General features: G+C 42.0%; 2 protein-coding genes across 7 annotated transcripts in view; one reads left to right on the forward strand and one right to left on the reverse strand.

The window, feature by feature from the left end:
• Positions 1-9: 9 nt before the first annotated feature.
• LOC121532113 (mannose-6-phosphate isomerase) lies at positions 10-11,152 on the forward strand. Its single transcript, XM_041837819.1, has 8 exons — positions 10-114; positions 624-751; positions 3,004-3,204; positions 3,399-3,540; positions 4,146-4,325; positions 7,272-7,445; positions 8,076-8,284; positions 9,161-11,152. Exons 1-8 carry the CDS (start codon positions 99-101, stop codon positions 9,377-9,379), a joined length of 1,269 nt encoding a protein of 422 aa, XP_041693753.1. The 5' UTR covers positions 10-98; the 3' UTR covers positions 9,380-11,152.
• Positions 11,153-19,576: 8,424 nt separating this feature from the next.
• The window catches only part of myo9ab (myosin IXAb), a 214,860-nt gene continuing 210,807 nt past the window's right edge, over positions 19,577-23,629 (reverse strand). For all 6 annotated transcript variants that reach the window (XM_045227171.1, XM_045227170.1, XM_045227172.1 and 3 more), the window contains one exon: positions 19,577-23,620. In XM_045227171.1, coding sequence (XP_045083106.1) covers positions 23,217-23,620 — 404 coding nt within the window. In that variant the 3' untranslated portion in view covers positions 19,577-23,216. The remainder of the gene's footprint in view (positions 23,621-23,629) is intronic.

Below are 23,629 nucleotides of genomic sequence, written 5' to 3' on the forward strand. Positions count from 1 at the left end.
TCCGAGTTCCTACTTCCCAGTTGTTTTGAACGCAGCATAATATGAGCCCATGACCATATCAAGACATCAGAACTACAGTAATAGCCGACGTTACAGCCATGGAGGAAGTAAGAGGTGAGACCTATTTCTCCCTTTTTGTATTGATTTAATCCGTAAAGTACCTTTAATGACACTGTCACATGTAGCGACAATGTCGCCATATAACAGTAATCGAAGAGCAGCGCATGTTTTCGTATTTTAATGTGAAATAAAGCAACTTCGTTCGCAAGCATCCATTGAAATTGTAGCAGAGATTACGTTTACACTGTTACAGCACGCGAGGGTATCTTCATAATAGAGCACACAAACGGATTAGTTATCGTGTATTGTTTAGCGTTCTGAAAATGAGAACACATGATTTACACGAGATACATTAATATATTCAATTTAAATGGTTGTTTGGGTTCAATAACCTATAAAGTAGCTGATGTTTTGCTTTCAATGAACATCGCAGGTTCAGCAGTGCGGAGGGACTTACTCAAAAGTGCAATTCTCAGTCATACTGTAGACTTGTGATAAAATTGGTGTGCACGTTGTTCATATTGAAAAGGCACTCAATGTGGCTCTGTGTTCTCATTTTACAGTATTCCCACTATCCTGTGCGGTGCAGAACTATGCATGGGGGAAGGTCGGTCAGGACAGTGAGGTGGCCAAGCTGGTTGTTGGTGGGGATACCTCAGCTGTCATTGAAGCAGACAAACATTATGCCGAGGTAAGATTTAGACAGTGGTGAACCGTGTCTATTGGAACTCAAAAATCAAGAAGAATAACATCATCATCATCACTTAATGAGCACAACATTATATCTAGCTTTAATGCAGGAGTAGCAATGCTTTTTTGATGACATCATGAATGAATCAAATGGTCCTGAGCTACACATCTGGCTGTCACTCACACACAGAATAATGCTACCAGCAACAACAACAAAAAACACTTAAACAACCTGTGGTAGCCTAACACCATCACTATCACACTTTCACCAATAGCGTAGCGATGTCTACAGTGACACATCTAAGGTGACAGGCCCATGGTGCTGAAAGGACAGCGACCATAATCTGCGCACTCCGTGTGCAAGAGAGAAAATGTTTTGTAAAACACATTGACACGTCCGATAGAAAGAGAGCAGTCACACACAGCATACTGTTAAAAGCGACCCATTCGTTAAAGGTAATTTCCAAATCGAAATTTACAACGTACTTTCCATTGCGAACATCTTTTATCACGTTCAGCACACAAAGTAACCAGTGATCTAAAGTATAAATGCAACAATGTTTCACACGCATTATTTTCAGAGATAGCAAACAGCAAGTGAGCTGCAAAAAACAGTGCCACTCAACAAATTATGATCATTTGAAACTTTACTTCTTGTTGAAATGTAATCTTGAAGGGCGATGTTAACAAATTAGCAAAAACAACCTCCCTGATAACATTTGTGTCTGCAGCCCATGCACAATACAACGCAAGCTATCTAGACCATGGCTAAACTAGGATACTGCGCACACTCTCAAGAGTGAAGTGTCTAGGCGTTCGAGAAGGCGGGAGTAAAAAATGAAAAAAATGATTGTAAAAACAGTCCCACCCATTGCAAGTCAAAATGTTGAATGGCCAATGACTGAACAATTGAACACGTGAAACCATTCATTCCTATGTGAAGACCCAATAGCCAGATGAAGCCAAATTAAGTCGTTTAAGATGGTGTTTCATGGAGACATAACATGCACAGTTTGAGCTACTCCAAGAAGTGACTTTGCATGCTAGCACAGTGCTGCCCCCTCTCATTCAGTAACTCTAGTTGAAGGCCGACCGGGCTACTGCAGGCTTCCATTAGCAAGTAAATTATACTCTTCTGTGTGTGATTTTAAAATAATTGGTTCAAGGACATACATCTGGTGTATTAAAAGCAATTATTATTATTACCATGATTGTCTTAATTTTTTTATATTTTTTTACACAAAGATTGACAATAAAGATCGCACTTTTTCCATTCACTATAATGGGGGATCCTGTTTTCCGCTAACGATGCCTGCAGTGCCGTGGCTTCAATGAGAGGAGGCAGTCGTTCTCCCCTGTAAATGGCAGATGCCTTCTGGGTACATTTTTCTCCCCTGAGTCCACCCCAAAAAAAATCCTGATTGGCTCTTTTTTTCTCTATAGTGTTAACCTTTCCCTTTCCAACTCAAACTGAAGAAATCAGAATAACATTTAAATTATAGAAAAGATTAACTAGAAATGTAAATAAAAAATAATACATCATTTTATAAATCCTTAGGCTTTCTCTGAAGGTGTAGAAGGCCCTTACAGTTCCCCACTGGATTTAGATATACATTTCAGTAGGCTATAGCGTTAAATTATTACCCTTTTATATAGGCTAAGGAGTTTTCCCCCCCTCCAATGTATTATTACTGTCCTGCAGATTGGTTTTCACAAAGCCCTTCAGGACTTTGGCTGAAAATCTCTTGTCCTTAAAGCTCCCTCAATGCCTGCCCTGTCACAAGTCATTCTTGATTTAGCTTCAGCTTCACAGGGAGTGTTTGTTAATAGATCTGGGTATGGGAGTGGTGACATTTTGTCGAAGTGAAACACATAGTTACATGCAATGGTGAATGGGCAGATGCATTTTCATACAACGCAATCAGCATCCATAGTCAATAGCCTTCTACTGTTTAAGACAATCCTCTGGTGCTAAACAATAGCTAACTAGGATGGCACCTAGGCTATCGTATATGCATTGAAGATCATTCTATTGAACGTTATTCATATCCTGTTTGTCATTCATTGGATGTTATTGACATTTTCATACTTCTTAATTAATTTAGTTTGTTTTCAGGTGTCTTTTTATCATCTTTGAAAAACCTGATCACAATGGATGACAAAGAAGCTAAATCACAAAGCGATGTCAACTGTTTTAAAAGAGAAATACTCTTGTATGGTCAATAATGAGGCCTCTCCCTGTGTGTCTTGCAGCTGTGGATGGGTGCTCACCCCAAAGGAGACGCCCTCATCAAGGACAACAGGATAGCCCAGAGGACGCTTGGTCAGTGGATTGCAGACTACCCAGCATGCTTGGGGTCAAAGGTCAAAGATACCTTCCAGGGCCAGCTTCCCTTCCTCTTCAAGGTCCTGTCGGTCAACACCGCTCTGTCCATACAGGCCCATCCAAACAGGGTAAGTCTTGGGTCGTGTTCGTTAGGGAACACAGTAGCAAAGCATTTTGCAGCAGAAAATGAAAACAAGGGTTTCATGTCTACTGAACAACCCAAAAACAAAAGTAAGAGGAGGAGGGGATTACATTTAAAAATGGTGTGTTTTGTTTCATTTTGGTAATCAAATTGCTCTTCCCTTTTTGGCTCACACACCAGGAGTTGGCTGGGCGGCTCCATGCTCAGTTTCCAGAGCATTACCCTGACAACAACCACAAGCCTGAGATGGCCATCGCACTCACCCACTTTGAAGGACTCTGTGGCTTCAGGCCTGTGGAAGAGATCATTGGCTTTCTCAAATGTGAGTCCCGTATCTTGCAGACTGTCCATTATCATTGTTTTATAGTCCATGTTTTAAAATGTATTCAGCAGCTCAGTTGAGGGATTTCCTTCACTTTAAGATAAATGAAGTAGAGAACAATGATCCCTTTAAAGGGATAGTTCATTTGAAGTTTTAGCTCATTTTTGACTTACCTAGGGTGTTGCCGTTTCATCCAAACTGTTTTTAAGTTTGTTAGCTGGTTATTTAGCAACATCCAGAATCTCCTGGCTAGCATTTTTGGAGAATATAGCAATGCTAGTGGAAACGGATTGTATCACTTAGCAGTGCATTCAAAAGTATGGGGAAAGCGGGGAAGTGGAACAAAAATGGCACCCCTCTCTATGGGAGGCAGAGCCCTATCCCCACGCTTTGTATGATTAGCAAACTGTTACCGTTAAAATTGTAGGAAATTAACATTAAAACTGCATGATTCTCTCCACCGCTGAGAAGGGGGCCACTAATTTGGGGGGCGCCAACCAAATCTTGCTTAGGGCCCCCAAAAGGCTAGAGCCAGCCCTGACTGTTACAATCCGTTCGAGTATTGTATTCAAGTTTGCTAAGAGTGTAAAATGTGTGTGTCCCAGCCGTGCCAGAATTCCACGCCCTTGTAGGGAACGAGGCGGCGGAGGAGCTGCTGAGCAGTATAGGGGAGGCGGGCCGCACCTCGCTGGCCTTGAAGAAGTGCTTCACCCGCATGATGAACTGTGAGAAGAAAGTGTTTGTGGACCAGCTCAACATGCTGGTGAAAAGAGTCACTGAGGAAGGTGAGCATCATACAATAAGCATTTTATTTTTGTGACACCTTACACTTCCATGGAGGTAGACCCCAACTAGCTTGGTCCCAGATCTGTTTGTTCTGTATAGCCAACTCCTGTGGTCATTGACATGCCAAATATGTCATGTTCCAAAAATAGCTTTTTTTTATAATCACAGGGGTTAAAGTTCTAAGTCACTGCAACGGATTTCCGTCATATGGACTCTGGAGAGGTTGTTTTTGAGATTTACATTTACATTTTTAGTCATTTAGCAGACGCTCTTATCCAGAGCGACTTACATGAGCAATTAGGGTTAAGTGCCTTGCTTAAGGGCACATCGACAGATTTTTCACCTAGTCGGCTCGGGGAGATCAGTGTAAAACTTTTGAAAGAAGTTTTGGCAAATGTATTTTGAAAGCAGTTTTGGCCGTTGTTAAAAAAGAGGGGGATCCCAGTTTTAAATTGCTACCAAGTATTTCTCTACTCCTTCAATTGCGTGCGTGGCATCATTTTACAAATGCTGTTTTACAACTGGAGTCTACAACAGAGTTCTTAAAGGAGCAATGACATACAGTGTATTCGGAAAGTATTCAGACCCCTTGACTTCTTCCACATTTTGTTACATTACAGCCTTATTCTAAAATGGATTGAATTGTTTTTCCCCCCCCCTCATAAATCTACACACAATACCCCGTAATGACAAAGCAAAAACAGGTTTTTAGGAATGTTTGCAAATGTATTAAAAATAAAAAACAGATCACATTTACAGATGTATTCAGACCCTTTTCTTAGTTGAAGCACCTTTGGCAGCGATTACAGCCTCGAGTCTTCTTGGGTATGACGCTACAAGCTTGGCACATCTGTATTTGGGGGGTTTCTCCCATTCTTCTCTGCAGATCCTCTCAAGCTCTGTCAGGTTGGATGGGGAGCGTCGCTGCACAGCTATTTTCAGGTCTCTCCAGAGATGGGTTCAAGTCCGGGCGCTGGATGGACCACTCAAGGACATTCAGAGACTTGTCCCGAAGCCACTCCTGCGTTGTCTTGGCTGTGTGGTTAGGGTTGTTGTCCTGTGTGCTCTGGACAACGAACCTTCGCCCCAGTCTGAGGTCCTGAGTGCTCTGAAGCAGGTTTTCATCAAGGATCTCTCTGTACTTTGCTCCGTTCATCTTTCCCTCGATTGTGACTAGTCTCCCTGCCGCTGAAAAACATCCCCACAGCATGATGCTGCCACCACCATGCTTCACCGTAGGGATGGTGCCAGGATTCCTCCTTGGCATTCAGGCCAAAGAGTTCTATCTTGGTTTCATCAGACCAGATAATCTTGTTTCTCATGGTCTAAGAGTCTTTAGGTGCCTTTTGACAAACTCCAAGCAGTCTGTCATGTGCCTTTTACTGAGGAGTGGCTTCCGTCTGGCCACTCTACCATAAAGGTCTGATTGGTGGAGTGCTGCAGAGATGGTGAACTCTGGAGCTCTGTCAGAGTGACCATTGGGTTCTTGGCCACCTCCCTAACCAAGGCCCTTCTCCCCTGATTGCTCAGTTTGGCCGGGAAGCCAGCTCTAGGAAGAGTCTTGGTGGTTCCAAACTTCTTGCGTTTAAGAATGATGGAGGCCACTGTGTTCTTGGGGACCTTCAATGCTGCAGAATGTTTTTGGTAGCCTTCCCCAGATCTGTGCCTCTACATAGTCCTGTCTCTGAGCTCTACAGACAAGTCCTTCCACCTCATGGCTTGGTTTTTGCTCTGACATGCACTGTCAACTGTGGGACCTTATATAGACAGGTGTGTGCCTTTCCAATCAATTGAATTGACCACAGGTGGAATCCAATCAAGTTGTAGAAACATCTCAAGGATGATCAATGGAAACAGGATGCACCTGAGCTCAATTTCGAGTCTCATAACTAAGGGTCTGAATACTTATGTAAATAAGGTATTTCTGTTTGTCATTATGGGGTATTGTGTGTAGATTGATGAGGAAAACAATTCATTTAATCAATTTTACAATAAGGCTGTAACGTAACAAAATGTGGAAAAAGTCAAGGGGTCTGAATACTTCCCGAAGGCACTGTACTTTGTAATAGAAACCAAAAAAATCTAATTTGAGTGAATGATTTATAATAACTTATATATTCATATGTATAATAAAATAATAATAATCAGGATATTGTTTTAGGCTACTGGTGATAATGCTTATTGCTGATAGCACATCTGATAATATAGACCATGCATAGGCTGCTATATGCATGGTGCATTATGTTAAAGTAATTAGAACATTCTTTTTTACCAATATGTTATTGGGCCCATTTCTGGAGGTCAAATTTATATTTAAGATGGTGTCAGCATAATTAAAAATATAAAATCTTGAAGTAGAATGTTCTTTTAAAAAGTCATTAGAACTGAGCTTCTCAGTCCTGCTACATACAAATTCTCCCAGGGAGGACCCCGGACCCACTAAGCAAGGGGATTGGAATTGGTCAAACTCGCAGTTTAATACATGTAAAAAGTTATCCTCTTTCCCTAAAAGCAAGATGGTCATGACTTTCTTACATGAAAGGGGAGGTTAACTTGGCCCCAGACAATCGATCTGAGATTGACTTAAATTTCAGTCATCCGATTAATTTTTTTCTTTAACCCCTGTAATCAATAGTACATGTGCATGAATTATAAATTATATACTCCTTGAGATTGTATATTTTCTACTGCATAATGCTCAGTCAAGTTTTCCAAAGGACCTCTTGCACCAAGACATCTTTCTGTGTAATATCAAACCTTAATTTATCCAGGTTAGTCTTATTGAGATACAAATCTCATTAAACAGAAGAAAGTGAACTGAAACAGGGAGGGACTTGTCCAATAAGAAACACTAATTATTATTTTCTGTAGCAAAACATTTTCTGTTGCATGCCCTAATGTACACGACCCTATGTTAAAGGCTTTTCTCGTTGTACCTCATTCAGCTGCTGCAGGGAAGGACACATCGGGCAGTAACAGTGAACTGTTGCTCAAGCTCCACTCCCAGTATCCGGGTGATATCGGCTGTTTTTCCATCTACTTCCTGAACCGCGTGGTGCTGGAGCCAGGCGACGCCATGTTTCTGGGTGCCAATGAACCGCACGCATACCTCAATGGAGGTCAGGGGTCAACCAATCAGCTTCTTAGAAAGGGTCAACTAAATGTGTTAAAGTTGTGTATTGATAAGCTATTAGAGTACAATGGAAATGCACTATATATACAAAAGTATGTGGACACCCCTTCAATATAGTGCATTCGGCTATTCCAGCCACACCCATTGCTGACAGGTGTATAAAATGGAGCACACAGCCATGCAATCTCCATAGACAAACATTGCCAGTAGAATGGCCTTACTGAGGAGCTTAGTGGGGTGGTATGCGCACATCCATAAAAACACGTGTCCCAGGTGCTGGATTATTGAGATGATAATGTAGAAGGAAAAAATATATTCTGCACACTTGTATTGATGTTAAACTACACTTTGGGAGCTATATCAGTGTGTGGATCTATTTGTTGTTATACAATGAGATTAGCTATTGAAATACATATTTGATACATTTAAAATATGACATTTGTTTATTACATAAATTATATAATTATATGTTGACATGTAAAGTTACAATGAATCTCAAATACAGAGCAGTGAGAATTCTTCTAATCTTTAATTTATTTCCAAAGTCAATTTGAAAGAAAGCGTCCTATATCCCATTCTTTCTCTCTCTCTCTGTCTCTCTCTCAATGCTATTCAGACTGCATCGAGTGCATGGCCTGCTCGGACAACACGGTGCGCGCCGGCCTGACGCCCAAGTTCATCGACGTCAACACCCTGTGTGAGATGCTGAACTACAGCCCGGCTCCAGCCAGCGCCAAGATCTTCCCCTCCATACAGGACCCCTCAGACCCCTTTGTCTACCTCTATGACCCCCCTGTCCCTGACTTCACTGTCATGAGGATACAGGTTATTACTTACTTATTTAGCCTGGTCCCATATCTGTTTGTGCTGTCTTCCCAACTCCTATGGTCATTGTCATGCCAGACAACACAAACAATTACACACCGCCTTGACAATAATCTCTGTTTGAATGGTTCTCTTGAAGTAGGCATTATGATATTTGTTCCAGTGTGTCAAATTTGAAAATGTCATGTCATTTTCTCCCCCTTCTCTCTTCCTTCTTTCCTCCCTTCCGCCTCTCTCCCCACTTCCCTACTTTTCCCCCTTTCTCTCTCCCCACTTCCCTACTTTCCCCCCTTTCTCTCTCCCCACTTCCCTACTTTTCCCCCTTTCTCTCTCGCCACTTCCCTACTTTTCCCCCTTTCTCTCGCCACTTCCCTACTTTTCCCCCTTTCTCTCTCCCCACTTCCCTACTTTTCCCCCTTTCTCTCTCGCCACTTCCCTACTTTTCCCCCTTTCTCTCTCGCCACTTCCCTACTTTTCCCCCTTTCTCTCTCCCCACTTCCCTACTTTCCCCCCTTTCTCTCTCCCCACTTCCCTACTTTTCCCCCTTTCTCTCTCCCCACTTCCCTACTTTCCCCCCTTTCTCTCTCCCCACTTCCCTACTTTTCCCCCTTTCTCTCTCCCCACTTCCCTACTTTTCCCCCTTTCTCTCTCGCCACTTCCCTACTTTTCCCCCTTTCTCTCTCGCCACTTCCCTACTTTTCCCCCTTTCTCTCTCGCCACTTCCCTACTTTTCCCTCTTTCTCTCTCTCATCCCCTACTACCTCTCTCCCCTCCTCCTCCCTCTCTTTCCAACCCCCTACTCCCTTTCCCCTCCCTTTTTCCTCTCTCTCTGCTCCCCCTCATTCCCCAATCTCTCCCCACTCTCTCCATCTCCAGGTGCCAGCCTCAGTCAGGCAGTACACGGTGGCCCCGGTGGACTGTGCGGGCATCCTGCTTGTGATTGAGGGTGAGGCCACCGCCACCTCTGCCGCTGCCCTATCTGACATCGCCCTGAGGCGGGGCACCGTCCTCTTCATCTCAGCCAATGAGAGCGTCTCCCTGCACGTCACGTCCCCCTCCGGAATGACCATGTATCGGGCCTGCAGTCTCCTGTAGCCCCAGGCCTTCTGATAACGTTTCATCAATGTTTCCTTCGTGTCAACCCAACCTGTGGTTCTCTGTGTCACTCTTCATGCCAGGGTGTCCCCTTACCTGACTTAGGGCCAGTAGTGATAGACTGAAGATGGGCTACAAACAGTTTTAACCCCTTTTAACTGTGGTCTATGTGCAGTTTACCTCTTCCATTCCTCTTTCTCTGAAAATCGCCCTGACAGGTACAGTAACATACACAGCTAGTGTGTGATACACACTTATGGTTTGTCTACTTGCTGTGGTCCTTTTATTCGGCCCATGTTTCTCTGACGTTTTATACAGTATCGAGGCAGAGCGATTATATTATGTTTTCATTGGTACAGTATGCCTCAGCTCACCTCTCAGTAGAAGTGTCACATACCAGCATGTTCTAATTAATTACCTCATAAGCAAGAATTATGTTTTTTTTCTAGGGCCGTGGGTGAAATCTGTTCAATATTACTGCTGTTAAGACGATACATCCTAAAAAAAAAACATGTCTTTTAAAATATTATCAGCTGTATTGGGAACATTTGGCATTTACAGTATGCTGAGATACCTGTGCATGTTTGCGGAATGAAGTTACCTGCCATGCACACACACATACATAGCTGCCTGCTGCATTCATAATGTACATACAGATAAAGCATATAGTAAGAATGCACAGCTACTGTATGGTAAGACCTTTTTCAGCTGGACCTCAAACATTTAAGTTGGTTAATTGACAAGTGTTTGTGCTAGGGCCTTGGCATTTAGTGAACCAGAATGTATGCTGGAAGGCTGAAGCTGCATGTGACCATGCAATTCAACTCACGCATCCAACATAAGAAATACATTCAGTAGTAGTCTGGACTGAAGGTGGCGTGTGAGCTGTACTGTGTCAATGGTAACACCTCACATAGGATTACAGAATACAAAGTTGGTGTTTGAGATGGACTGCATTGCAGTTGGTGACTGCAGACTGACAAATCTACAAATCATATTGCATCCTAAATGACTACTGATTATAATTTGTATATCAGACAGACTACATTGCAGTCTGCGACTACAGACTATCTCAAACATGCAAAAAAGCTTTCCCCAAAGGTCAAAAGGTGAAGTTTTGCAACATAGCCATAACTAGGCTATTGAAGTTGTATGTTATAGTTTGTTGTTCCAAGACTGTTGGTCATTTTGAATTTCCTTGTGCTCCCCTTTGAATGAAGTGCTGTTGGGTCAGGCATGTCTGCTGGTTGGTGTTCATTAGAGCACATCGTAACAAAACAAAGACAAGAGTTTCTTATTGGAGAAGTACTGATCGTACCTCCCGGTTTCTGTTTTCTTCCATTTTGTTCTTTATGAACACGACCCTGGTGCTTTCAATTGAATAGCAATGACCCACTTAAGATTTGTAAATGAAGGATGGGAAGATTGAGAGAGAGAACGATTACTTATTAATAAGTAATTTGTTCTGGACTTGTTTTTATGCCAACGGGTTTTGTCCAGGATATTTTCGGTTACATAGGAACTGTTTGCACTACAATAGTTTAAAAAAAATATATATATATATACACACAACCACTACTGTAGGTTTGATATGTCTGATTGCAAACAAGTTGAAAGTATAACAGTTTTACTTTATTAATATTTCTGAGAATGTTTCTTCCAATAGAAGCTGGAATGAGAGCATGGTTTTGCATTTGACTATACTACCGTAGCATGAATCTCTACAGTGTGTCTGTATGTAAACCGGAATGAATAAAACATACAATTTCTGTACTAGTGCTTGGAGTGCTTTCATTGGGATTGAAGAGATATGTGCTCAGTATATTGAAAGCAGTGATGATAATGCAGATTGGAACACCAGGGGCAGACTTTTTTTTGTATCTACACTTGGTAATCCTGGTCGCAGGGCCAGCTCTAGCCTTTTGGGGACCCTAAGCGAGATTTCGCCTGTCATGCCAAAGAATGTCCCCCGGCCAAATAGTGTCCCCCTCTGTATCACAATGGGATTCAATAAACTATTAGCGTCCGTTGCTATATCATTCGCTATGCAAACAAGGGTGATTTCCGTGACAATTTCGCTGTTTAAACAAGTTTTATTTAGCTAATAAAATATAAACATTACTTCAAACTACTTTTGGGTACCTTGTTAACATTAAATCCATGTCTTAAACGTTGCTACGTTTCGGAAATGGCAAAGAAAACGTGTAATCTGCTTGACACGTTAAAGTTACTTACTTTACAGATCACGAAGTCAGCTAATTTCCACTCAATTCATATGCAAATCCGTTTGATTCATACACTGGCTTGTCTGGCTGTCATGTTTTTATTTTAACCTGCCCTTCTCTTGTCTACACTGAAATAGTATAATTTCAGGAGTCCTCTTATGATTCATTTTTTTCTATCTCGCATAGCTCATTAGTACACCCATGTGGTTGAATATATATGTATCTATTGTAGGTCCTAGCATACAACAATGAATAATGTGGAACAAATAAATACCATCAAAGGATATTGTTGGTGAAACCATACAGGAGAGGAAGTACAGAACCAACGACGCTAGACGGAGAGGAATATGTTTAAGCAAAAGGCAGTTTATTAAACACAGAGATAGCTGGTATCTGCTCAAGCTACATGCATGGACCCATTCAGTTGCCTCTTATGGAGACAGTTGAAAAGGGATCAAAAACAGAGTTTTCAGCATTACTTTATACAATGCAACACAAAGGAAGGGGTCCTTCTTCTAGTCCCTTGATTGGTTCCCGAGGCGTAGGAGGCGGGTCTGCTCTGTCCAGAGTAGAAGCCCCATTTTGTGCACGGCAGAGTCCTCTGCCCTAGGCACCCGACCAGTAGAAAGAAGTGCAGTGTGTGTGTGTGCGTAACTCGTGAGGCATGAGGATGAGTGTGCGTATGCATGGAGATGTGTGTGTGAATGTGTGTATGTTCTCAAAGGAAAGTCTCGTGGGGAGCAACCAGATTGTGGCCTGTGGCGTGGGTGTTGTCCTTGAGAAGATATTGGCTCTGTCCATTGTTCTTGCATAGGAACAGCATTGATTGAAAACAAGCTCCTAACATTAAAATGGGTCATGCACAAGATTTTAGTCAGACCAAGCTATAACATTTTAATATTTACTACGACAATATCTTACAACTTACAATAATGAACACCTTGTGAAACAGCTGTGAAAACCAACATGGCAATATTTAAGATTTTAATACATAAACTTTTATATTTTTTGGTACAGTTGTGTCAATATATTTTCCGATTTTTTTTTGTACACTCGCATGGCAATCAGACTAAAATACTGAATTCTGGTGTGTGGAATATAGAGGAGGTGGTTGCTGTGTGGGTGGGAGGTTCTGCATGTCACTTTTTCTCAACAGGCAGCCAGTCCCGGAAGGGGGACTTGAAGAGGGAGACTGCAAAGTCCAGGCACTGCTGCTCTCTTTGTTCTGAGTGTTTGCAGTGCTAGTGTTTTTAGTTCATCTGTGTATCTCACATATTATGTGCCCAGAATGATAGAGCAAGAAAACGTTCTTAGTCGATAATGACAACATGACAATAACAGTAGCTGTAGATGATGTAATGAAAAGCTGGAGGGCGGTTGGTAACGGAGGACATCAGGTGGATCCACGTCTGGGTGTTGGGCAGAACCCCTACGTCCTGGAGAACAGGAGCAGAGTTAAAGGGAACAGGATAGGAGAAAGAGAAGTAAAAAAAAAAAAACACACGTTACACTTTACTATGAGAACATTTGATGGATTAGGGCAGTGTTACGAATGGGAGATATGTGCTTTTCAACACTTTTGGAAGGTACAGTGCCTTGCAAAAGTATTCATCCCCCTTGGCGTTTTTCCTATTTTGTTGCATTACAACCTGTAATTTAAATGGATTTTTATTTGGATTTCATGTAATGGACATACACAAAATAGTCCAAATTGGTGAAGTGAAATGAAAAAACTCGGAAAATAACGGAAAAGTGGTGCGTGCATATGTATTCACCCCCATTGCTATGAAGCCCCTAAATAAGATCTGGTGCAACCAATTATCTTCAGAAGTCACATAATTAGTTAAATAAAGTCCACCTGTGTGCGATTTAAGTGTCACATGATCTGTCACATGATCTCAGTATATATACAGTGGGGGAAAAAAGTATTTAGTCAGCCACCAATTGTGCAAGTTCTCCCACTTAAAAAGATGAGAGGCCTGTAATTTTCATCATAGGTACACGTCAACTATGACAGAGAAATTGAGAAAATAAAATCCAGAAAATCACATTGTAGGATTTTTTATGAATTTATTTGCAAATTATGGTGGAAAATAAGTATTTGGTCACCTACAAACAAGCAAGATTTCTGGCTCTCACAGACCTGTAACTTCTTCTTTAAGAGGCTCCTCTGTCCTCCACTCGTTACCTGTATTAATGGCACCTGTTTGAACTTGTTATCAGTATAAAAGACACCTGTCCACAACCTCAAACAGTCACACTCCAAACTCCACTATGGCCAAGACCAAAGAGCTGTCAAAGGACACCAGAAACAAAATTGTAGGCCTGCACCAGGCTGGGAAGACTGAATCTGCAATAGGTAAGCAGCTTGGTTTGAAGAAATCAACTGTGGGAGCAATTATTAGGAAATGGAAGACATACAAGACCACTGATAATCTCCCTCGATCTGGGGCTCCACGCAAGATCTCACCCCGTGGGGTCAAAATGATCACAAGAACGGTGAGCAAAAATCCCAGAACCACACGGGGGGACCTAGTGAATGACCTGCAGAGAGCTGGGACCAAAGTAACAAAGCCTACCATCAGTAACACACTACGCCGCCAGGGACTCAAATCCTGCAGTGCAAGACGTGTCCCCCTGCTTAAGCCAGTACATGTCCAGGCCCGTCTGAAGTTTGGATGATCCAGAAGAGGATTGGGAGAATGTCATATGGTCAGATGAAACCAAAATATAACTTTTTGGTAAAAACTCAACTCGTCGTGTTTGGAGGACAAAGAATGCCGAGTTGCATCCAAAGAACACCATACCTACTGTGAAGCATGGGGGTGGAAACATCATGCTTTGGGGCTGTTTTTCTGCAAAGGGTCCAGGACGACTGATCCGTGTAAAGGAAAGAATGAATGGGGCCATGTATCGTGAGATTTTGAGTGAAAACCTCCTTCCATCAGCAAGGGCATTGAAGATGAAACGTGGCTGGGTCTTTCAGCATGACAATGATCCCAAACACACCACCCAGGCAACGAAGGAGTGGCTTCGTAAGAAGCATTTCAAGGTCCTGGAGTGGCCTAGCCAGTCTCCAGATCTCAACCCCATAGAAAATCTTTGGAGAGAGTTGAAAGTCCGTGTTGCCCAGCGACAGCCCCAAAACATCACTGCTCTAGAGGAGATCTGCATGGAGGAATGGGCCAAAATACCAGCAACAGTGTGTGAAAACCTTGTGAAGACTTACAGAAAACGTTTGACCTGTGTCATTGCCAACAAAGGGTATATAACAAAGTATTGAGAAACTTTTGTTATTTACCAAATACTTATTTTCCACCATAATTTGCAAATAAATTCATTAAAAATCCTACAATGTGATTTTCTGGATTTTTTTCCCTCATTTTGTCTGTCATAGTTGACGTGTACCTATGATGAAAATTACAGGCCTCTCTCATCTTTTTAAGTGGGAGAACATGCACAATTGGTGGCTGACTAAGTACTTTTTTCCCCCACTGTACACCTGTTCTGAAAGACCCCATAGTCTGCAACACCACTAAGCAAGGGGCACCACCAAGCAAGCGGCACCATGAAGACCAAGGAGCTCTCCAAACAGGTCAGGGACAAAGTTGTGGAGAAGTACAGATCAGGGTTGGGTTATAAAAAAATATCAGAAACTTTGAACATCCCACGGAGCACCATTAAATCCATTATTAAAAAATTGAAAGAATATGGCACAACAACAAAACTGCCAAGAGAGGGCCGCCCACCAAAACTCACGGACCAGGCAAGGACGGTATTAATCAGAGAGGCAACAAAGAGACCAAAGATAACCCTGAAGAAGCTGCAAAGCTCCACAGCGGAGATTGGAGTATCTGTCCATAGGACCACTTTAAGCCATATACTCCACAGAGCTGGCCTTTACGGAAGAGTGGCCAGAAAAATGCCATTGCTTAAAGAAAAAAATAAGCAAACACGTTTGGTGTTCGCCAAAAGGCATGTGGGAGACTCCCCAAACATATGGAAGAAGGGAGATGAGACTAAAATTGAGCTTTTTGGCCATCAAGGAAAACGCTATGTCTGGCGCAAACCCAACACCTCTCACCACCCCGAGAACACCATCCCCACAGTGAAGCATGGTGGTGGCAGCATCATGCTGTGGGGATGTTTTTCATCGGCAGGGACTGGGAAACTGGTCAGAATTGAAGGAATGATGGATGGCGCTAAATACAGGGAAATTCTTGAGGGAAACCTGTTTCAGTTTTCCAGAGATTTGAGACTGGGACGGAGGTTCACCTTCCAGCAGGACAATGACCCTAAGCATACTGCTAAAGCAACACTCAAGTGGCTTAAGGGGAAACATTTAAATGTCTTGGAATGGCCTAGTCAAAGCCCAGACCTCAATCCAATTGAGAATCTGTGGTATGACTTAAAGATTGCTGTACACCAGCGGAACCCATCCAACTTGAAGGAGCTGGAGCAGTTTTGCCTTGAAGAATGGGCAAATATCCCAGTGGCTAGATGTGCCAATTTTATAGAGACATACCCCAAGAGACTTGCAGCTGTAATTGTTGCAAAAGGTGGCTCTGCAAAGTGTTGACTTTGGGGGGGGTGAATAGTTATGTTACGCTCAAGTTTTCTGTTTTTTTGTCTTATTTCTTGTTTGTTTCACAATAAAACATATTTTGCATCCTCAAAGTGGTAGGCATGTTGTGTAAATCAAATGATACAAACCCCCCAAAAAATCAATTTTAATTCCAGGTTGTAAGGCAACAAAATAGGACAAATGCCAAATATATATATATATATATATATATATATATATATATATATATATATATATATATATATATATATATACATACAGTGCATTCGGAAAGTATTCAGACCCCTTGACTACCATTTAACAACTTAAAACATAGACTCTGACCTATCTAATGAGCTGATGAAAGAATCCCACAGTACCCAAACACCCTCTCTCTCACACACACACACACACACACACACTGTGCAGTAATTAGAATCCATAGAGCAGCTTTAAGTGATATAGCCTGTGTGCTCACCCCTCCTCTGCCTTTCACCATCACTTTCTCTGTGTCGTCTGTTGCGGCCTCTCTCTTCTGACCTATTCTGTTGCTGTCTCTTAGTCTTCTATGTTGAGGTCTGTTGTTTACCCTCCTCTTTCGTATTGTCCTGGTTTGTAAAAAGTGTTAAAGTAAATTGTTTTAATAGTAATTCTACAGGCCCTTTCACCTCACCTGCAAATTCTTTGTAAACCATGTTTTACTTTTTCAGGGTCTGTATTTCACCTGTTATAATTTGTGCAAATAAATAAAAGTCATTAGAATCTATAGAGCAGCTTGAAGTGATTAAGTCTACTGTGTTCTCAACCCACCTCTTTTCTCTCTCCATCTGCCCTCTTTTCACTTTCTGTGTCTGTTGCTGTCTGTGCCTTGTCTGTTGCTTTCTCAGGTTCTTGTTTGGTACTGTCTCCTTTGTCTATTCTCTTCTGGTATGGCCTGTTCTGTTCTTCTGGTGTCCCTCTCCATCATATCCTATTCTTCTGTTGTTGTCTCTGTGTCTTTCTCCATAATCTATTCTTTTGTTGCTATTTCTGTCTTGTCTGGTTTGTCACTCTCCCATCATATCCTACTCTTCTGTTTCTGTGTCTTGTCTGGTGTGTCTCTCTCCATCATATCCTACTCTTCTGTTGCGGTGTCTGTCTTGTCTGGTGTGTCTCTTTAGTTTTGCAATCAAAACGGTCAAGGGGATACTGGGGTAGCTTCACTTGTTTTGGGCCTGTGTCTGGGTCACCTAAATCATCCTCTTCCTTACCATTAGCCCCTGGCTGCTGCTGCTCTAAGTGCTCCACTGGCCTGCTGTTCTCATCTGATCTCCTCCTTGGCTCATCTGCAAGGTAGCAAGGTAGAGGTGCAACATGTAATTCATTAGTTTTGAAGTTACAGTATACTAACACGACTAGGGCAACTCAACTGTAAAGAAAAATTCAAGAGTCCGCATAACAGAGCAACACAACTCTAAACATGACAGATAAGAAGCTACATAGACCCTAGGCTATATTAATAGACATGATCCCAAACAAATACCTGTAGAATGGAATAAGTTATAAGACCTTGTCATGACTTGCCCTCATGGGTTGAGGATCAAACATGCCGGTTAGACAAAGGTTTGAACAGTTTTATGACCGGTCGTAAATACCATGCAGACTTTCTCTTCCTTGCCATGAAGTATTGGGAGAAAGGAACCCTTTGTTAACAAAGGAAGTCTTCCCGCCAAAACTCCAACATCCAAAAGTGGATAATGAAACAATATTCCTACTTAAAAGTATGTGGGAAATGGTTGGTGGGGACTTAAAAAACAATCATGTCAAATTCGTTACTATGTTGTGATGTCATTAAAGACGGTGGAACAACATAACTGTATCTCTGGAGGGCGGTACACTTCCCAGTTATGAGGTTTGCATCTAATTGTTGTATAAAACGAATGATTAAGTATTATAATAAAAATAATAATAATGTGATTTTAGCGTTCTAGATGATATGATTGTTTCCCATATTGATTTGTTCTCAGTCAGTGGCCACGCCCAGATGAGCACAAACATAATGGAGTGCATAAAAAGCCTTGAACAACAGACCAGCAGACGTGAAGCGTGAGCCAAACATTGCAAATGGTTGAATTTCTACCAGACCAGCAAGTCCCACGGCTTAAAATGGTTGAAACTCTTTAGACCAGCAGACGTGAAGAGTGAGCTAAACGTTACAAATGGTTGAATTTCAGAAAGACCAGAAAGCATGAGACGTTAGTCCACACGTTTGAAATGGAGAAACTCTGAAACTCTCAACCTCTACACGAGGTGAAGGAGAAGACAATGCACTAGACCTTATCATTTCAGTCTGCAGCTGGCATGTATAGTCGTCTAGAGAACTTCCACTAAAGACACGAGTTGGAAAGGACAATCCCTCTCAGACAACCTCTGGTACATCTGAAGTATTAATTCTAACCACCACTACGACCAGAAACTCTACCAAGGATATTGAGATCTCTGGTGGGCAAACCAGAGTCCTACATCATCAACTCAACTATCGATGACAGCAACACGTAAATACATGTTGCATTTCTAATCCGAATGAGCGATTATTAGGGTGCATAAGTATTATGATTACTGCGAGCTTAGTTTCTAAAGTAACTACGATAGTTTGAATCTCTGTCTCTCCCTTCCATTCTGAACCCTCCACTACCCAAACATTCATGCTAATGTTAGTCCAGTCCACTAGGGACCTGTTTTCATTGTATTACGTCAGTAATCAATGTGTGTTTGTAATGTGTTATTATTTAGTTAGTTAGTAAATAAATAAGTAAGCCAATTTGTGTATTGCTGTTTCATCAATAAGGTTAGGGTTCTTGCAGGTTGAAGGATTATGCGACATTCAGAATGAGAATGATTAGAGGAAATTATTTAATAAGTGACTGTTATCGATATATAACATGTTTATCTTCTAAGAGTTTAATTCGGGAGATGGTAACCCGTTAAACAACTTCTTCCGCGGTGCCCCAAATTCCTAATGAGTTAATTGTTACATGATTAATTTAATTGAGTGACAATTAAACATAGATAGGTGATTCGATAAATAACAGTCATACATTAAAGTAAGTCACGCCACGACAACCTCTATGATTAATTTCATCAGTTCTACCAGCTAATGTGAGATTTTTACATTCCGTAACATTTGAGGACACATAACTTAAGGGCATATGCATATGTATTTTCAATGTTTTGTTCACCTATAATCTAACCACAAAGATGGCCATCTTTTCCCCTCTCTTTCTTGCTGCCCTCCACCTTCCCTTCTAAGTACACACATGGAGTACAAAGTGCAATGAAATGCTTACTTGCAGGTTAATAACCTCTTGACAATGCAACAATAGAAAAAGGAAGTAGCTAAGTGAATAAAAAAAGTAATACTCATTCAAATAATTTCAGCAATTTAATAAATGGGCAGGTTAAAAAACAAATATTTACATAGCCTATATGGAAATAACAGACATGAGCCAAGCATGTTTACCTGTAGAATGGAATAGGTTATAAGACCTGTATGATTCATTTAGTCAGTTCTACCACCTCAACATGGCCCAGTTTAAACACGGTTAAATATCTAGTTGTAGTAAAGTTCAGCTTCAGTGACAGGAGTTTTGCTCAGTGATGACATTGACATCTAACTGGTGCTTTAAGGGTGGGGGAGGGGGTCAATGGATGTGAGCGGTCAACATTTTATTGAGCAAAAGCTGTGTGCATTAAGGAAATAGACACCTGGCTCAATTATAAGCCTGTCTCTAATAAGCGCCAGTTGTGTTCAATGATTGAAGCAAATAAACGCCCAGGCTATTAATTATACTTGTTTTACGGTAGTCTCTCAAATCATGCCGTTTGCCATGAACCGTCCAATGAAGTATCCTTTTATTGTGACTCATAAACTACTGCAATTTTAATAACTGACTTACTTGGAAAATGTGACTTACTCATTTTGTAGGACAACATAATTTAATCACACAATTCACACCAGTTTTGCTCCAGTTTAACTTTTTTAATAAGCACATTATTTTTTTCCCATATTTTTTTTCTTTTTTACCATAGACATATATTTGTATAATTTAAAAAAAAGAAATATTACACAAATTGCACCTTATACATACAACTGTGTCCAGATTAGCGCACACAAAAAGGAGATACAATTGCTCAAGTTGGATTTTTGCTGTAGCACAAACATGACAGACTTTTTTTGAGCCTGTAAAAAACATTAAACATGATTAATATTATATAAGGAGTCATACACAGGATAATATATCCTTTTTATAACAGGCTTTTTTTTTTTCAATGTACACTCATAAGCATGATCATAAATACAATATACATACTGTATATAAAAATAACAACAAAACAACAAGAGAAAGCAGAGCATTGCCTTCCAGTGATAGGTACATTCACTTTAGCAGGACGCCATAGCCAATGCCAGCCTTAGGGTGTACAAATACCGTGATTAGATAGTGGGTTTTTGACCAGTATGAACGGATATTATTTTCTCCCACGCCCCTCAACAACCCCCAGTGCTCCCCTCTCAAACTGAACTTCTGAGTGCTCTTTCTGATAACCAGGGTCGTATTCATTAGGGCACACCATAGCAAAAAGCTTTGCTAAGTAAAACGAAAACAAGCGGTTCTTATTGGTAGTCAGTTCGGGTAGTCCCTTCCTGTTTCAGTCAGTTTTCTTCCATTCGGTGCTTAATGCTTACAACCCAGGTTTGGTTGTGACTGGTCGAGGTGCCTGCTCCCTAAAACACCACCATGGTTCAGCCGCTTCACCCTAATAGTAGACAACAAGCAGCAAGTGAAGTCTCTACCTGTTTCGGACACAGTGGAGAATCTGGATGGAACAATGCACACTGAAGAAGAGGCAAGCTTGTGACAAACACATAGGCTACATGAAGTTCCCTATTCATTATGATGACTATTCTGCGATCAAGTCCTACACCTTCCCTATGACAAGACTGCGATTGTGTTGTTTCTGATGTGTGCTTGTTGTAAAGCATCGGATGGAACGTACAGCACAGTAACGGCAAGACAATATAATACTGATTTAACCCCAGGTTAAGCACTGGTGAGAAGAGATAGATAAAAAGGCCCCCCTACAGGACACACATAGGATATTGCACAGTATAGAGAGTGACAGAGACAGAGTATAGAAGTATTTATCTTAGAGTACCAGAGTTGTTATCTTCTGTTTAAATACACTGGACGGTTGAAACTGATTGCCTTTTCTCTGTGAGGTGTTTAAATACACCTTTAGCATAGAGTAAATGCTACTGTTCAGGCAAGCCCAGTAGTGAAGTGGATGGAAAGGTTCATTCATATTTGAACCAATGTAAAAATCAGAGGTGAAGGATTTGGCTGGCTCAAAGGTTGTATGGGACATACATAGCAGAGAACTGTGTGTGTGTGTGTGTGTGTGTGTGTGTGTGTGTGTGTCTGTCATAAAGGTTGGACTGTGTTGACATCAAATGGACAGAGCAGTAGTGATAACCAACCACACACACACACACTCCTCTTGGTACAGATGGGTGATACAAATGTATTTCATCTTAACGAAATCACCATTGCCACCCAAGTAATGATATTACACCAAAAAGATGACAATAGCATCAACTGCAACTATAACAACAACAATAATACACCAATAAAAAGACCAAAAATGTCAAGTCCTGATTTGGTTACTCTTTACACTGATGTTTCAGAACAAACAAAGATTCAACATAGGATTGTGGGGGAACACAGACAAACAATGGATGGAGGGGAAAGGTATTACAATACATTATGGCTGATAAACATTGAACACCGTAGTCGCAGTATCAACAACTATGGCAACAGTGCTGTGATGATCGTAAGTGTCTGAATGGACGGATGTCAATCTCTTGTTGCACGACATGTATTATTTCACATGAGAAGAAGTGGCAGCAACTGAACACATCAAGTGGCTCTGTTAAAATGGTATGTGCTACCTGGAATCCTTGGGAAGTCCCTACCCCATTGAAGTTGAAATCAAAAATTGTTAAGTTTAGGGTTAGGTAAGGGTTATGGTTATAGTTAGGGTTAGGATAAGGGTTTAGGGTAGGGACGTCCCAAAGATCCCTGATAGCACCGACCCCATTAAAATCAACAAATCAAACAACAAAATGACAAAAAAAACATAACCTGAATCCCATACACTTCACAAAAGACTCCTGACAAGAGACTGTTATCATAAACACTGGATGACCCAGTACCACTGGAGTTCCTTCTATTTACATATTTTTAATAACATAATAATAATAATTCATATTACACATGTTTATAACATCATCACAGTAGTCTCTTGAACAGGCATAGGAAACAAGTGTAATGAAGGAGCATGCAGCCCACGGGCTGTATCGTGTAAACTTGAAAGCAGATGCGAGAGTAGCTGAGTGCTTCTTATCAAAATGGTTGACAGTCCTCTCAGTCAGTTACTCTGCTATTGAGTGGCTCAATCCACTTTAGTCCTCCACTCAAAAGATGGCGCTGTCCACTGGCTTCTCGCTTTTCATCTCTCCAGCCCCCCTGTGCCCCTGAGGCTCCAGCAGGGGTCAAGGGGTTTGGAGGTCAAAGTTCAAAAAGACAGGTGAGTCAAGGTAGCCAACCTCATACTTTTCCTCACTCTCTCTTTCACCCTTTTTATTCATCTACAGCCTCCTGCCACTCCTCCATCTTAGTTCCCGAGGCTTCCTATTTCTTTCATTCATTCATTCATCTCTTTCTCTCTTTCTCCCTCTCCAGTCATCGCCTTTCACTTCACTCTCAGCCCACTCCCACCAAGCGGATGGCGCCCAACTGCATCGTGGGTCGGCAGCCGTCCTCCAAGGCAAGACTGGCACAGGGAAGAAGGAGAGAGGTGAGCACAGCTAGGGGAGGACAGAAGTGAGAGACGGATGCCCACGTGGCCCATTCCAGCCCTGTTTCACTCCCTTCCTCCCTCCCTCATACACATTCTATAGGCATAGGGGACGGAAGGCGGTTCGGATGTCTCGTCTCTCCGCCACTCTCCCTCACACCATAAACTCGTTACTGCCATACAGAACCAGCTGTTGGGGCGGCGAGCTGAAGTCAGACTCCCTCCTGTGGCCCTCGGGGGCTTCGCGCGGCGAGCTCCTACTCAGCCGGAGGCGGTGGCGACTCTTCACCCCCACAGTGCCCCTCGGGTCCCCCTCAGACTCCACTACGGGGACCCCTAGGCCCAATGAGCAGGAGGCGAGCAGGGGTCCGGATGAGGAGGAGCGGAAGCGGTAGTTGGGGGAAGGAGGGATAATAGAGGAGGAGGGATGGTAGGAGGAGGATGAGGAGAGGGAGGAAGAGGCGGTGGACAAGATGGAGTCGACTGAGTCCACAGAGTCGGGTTGTCTCCGGAGGCCGCGGCGGCTCTTGGCTTCAGACTTCCGGGAGCGGTAGGTACCTGTTGAGA

This window comes from Coregonus clupeaformis, chromosome 19 (genome assembly GCF_020615455.1).
Source record: "Coregonus clupeaformis isolate EN_2021a chromosome 19, ASM2061545v1, whole genome shotgun sequence".
Lineage (NCBI taxonomy): Eukaryota > Metazoa > Chordata > Actinopteri > Salmoniformes > Salmonidae > Coregonus > Coregonus clupeaformis.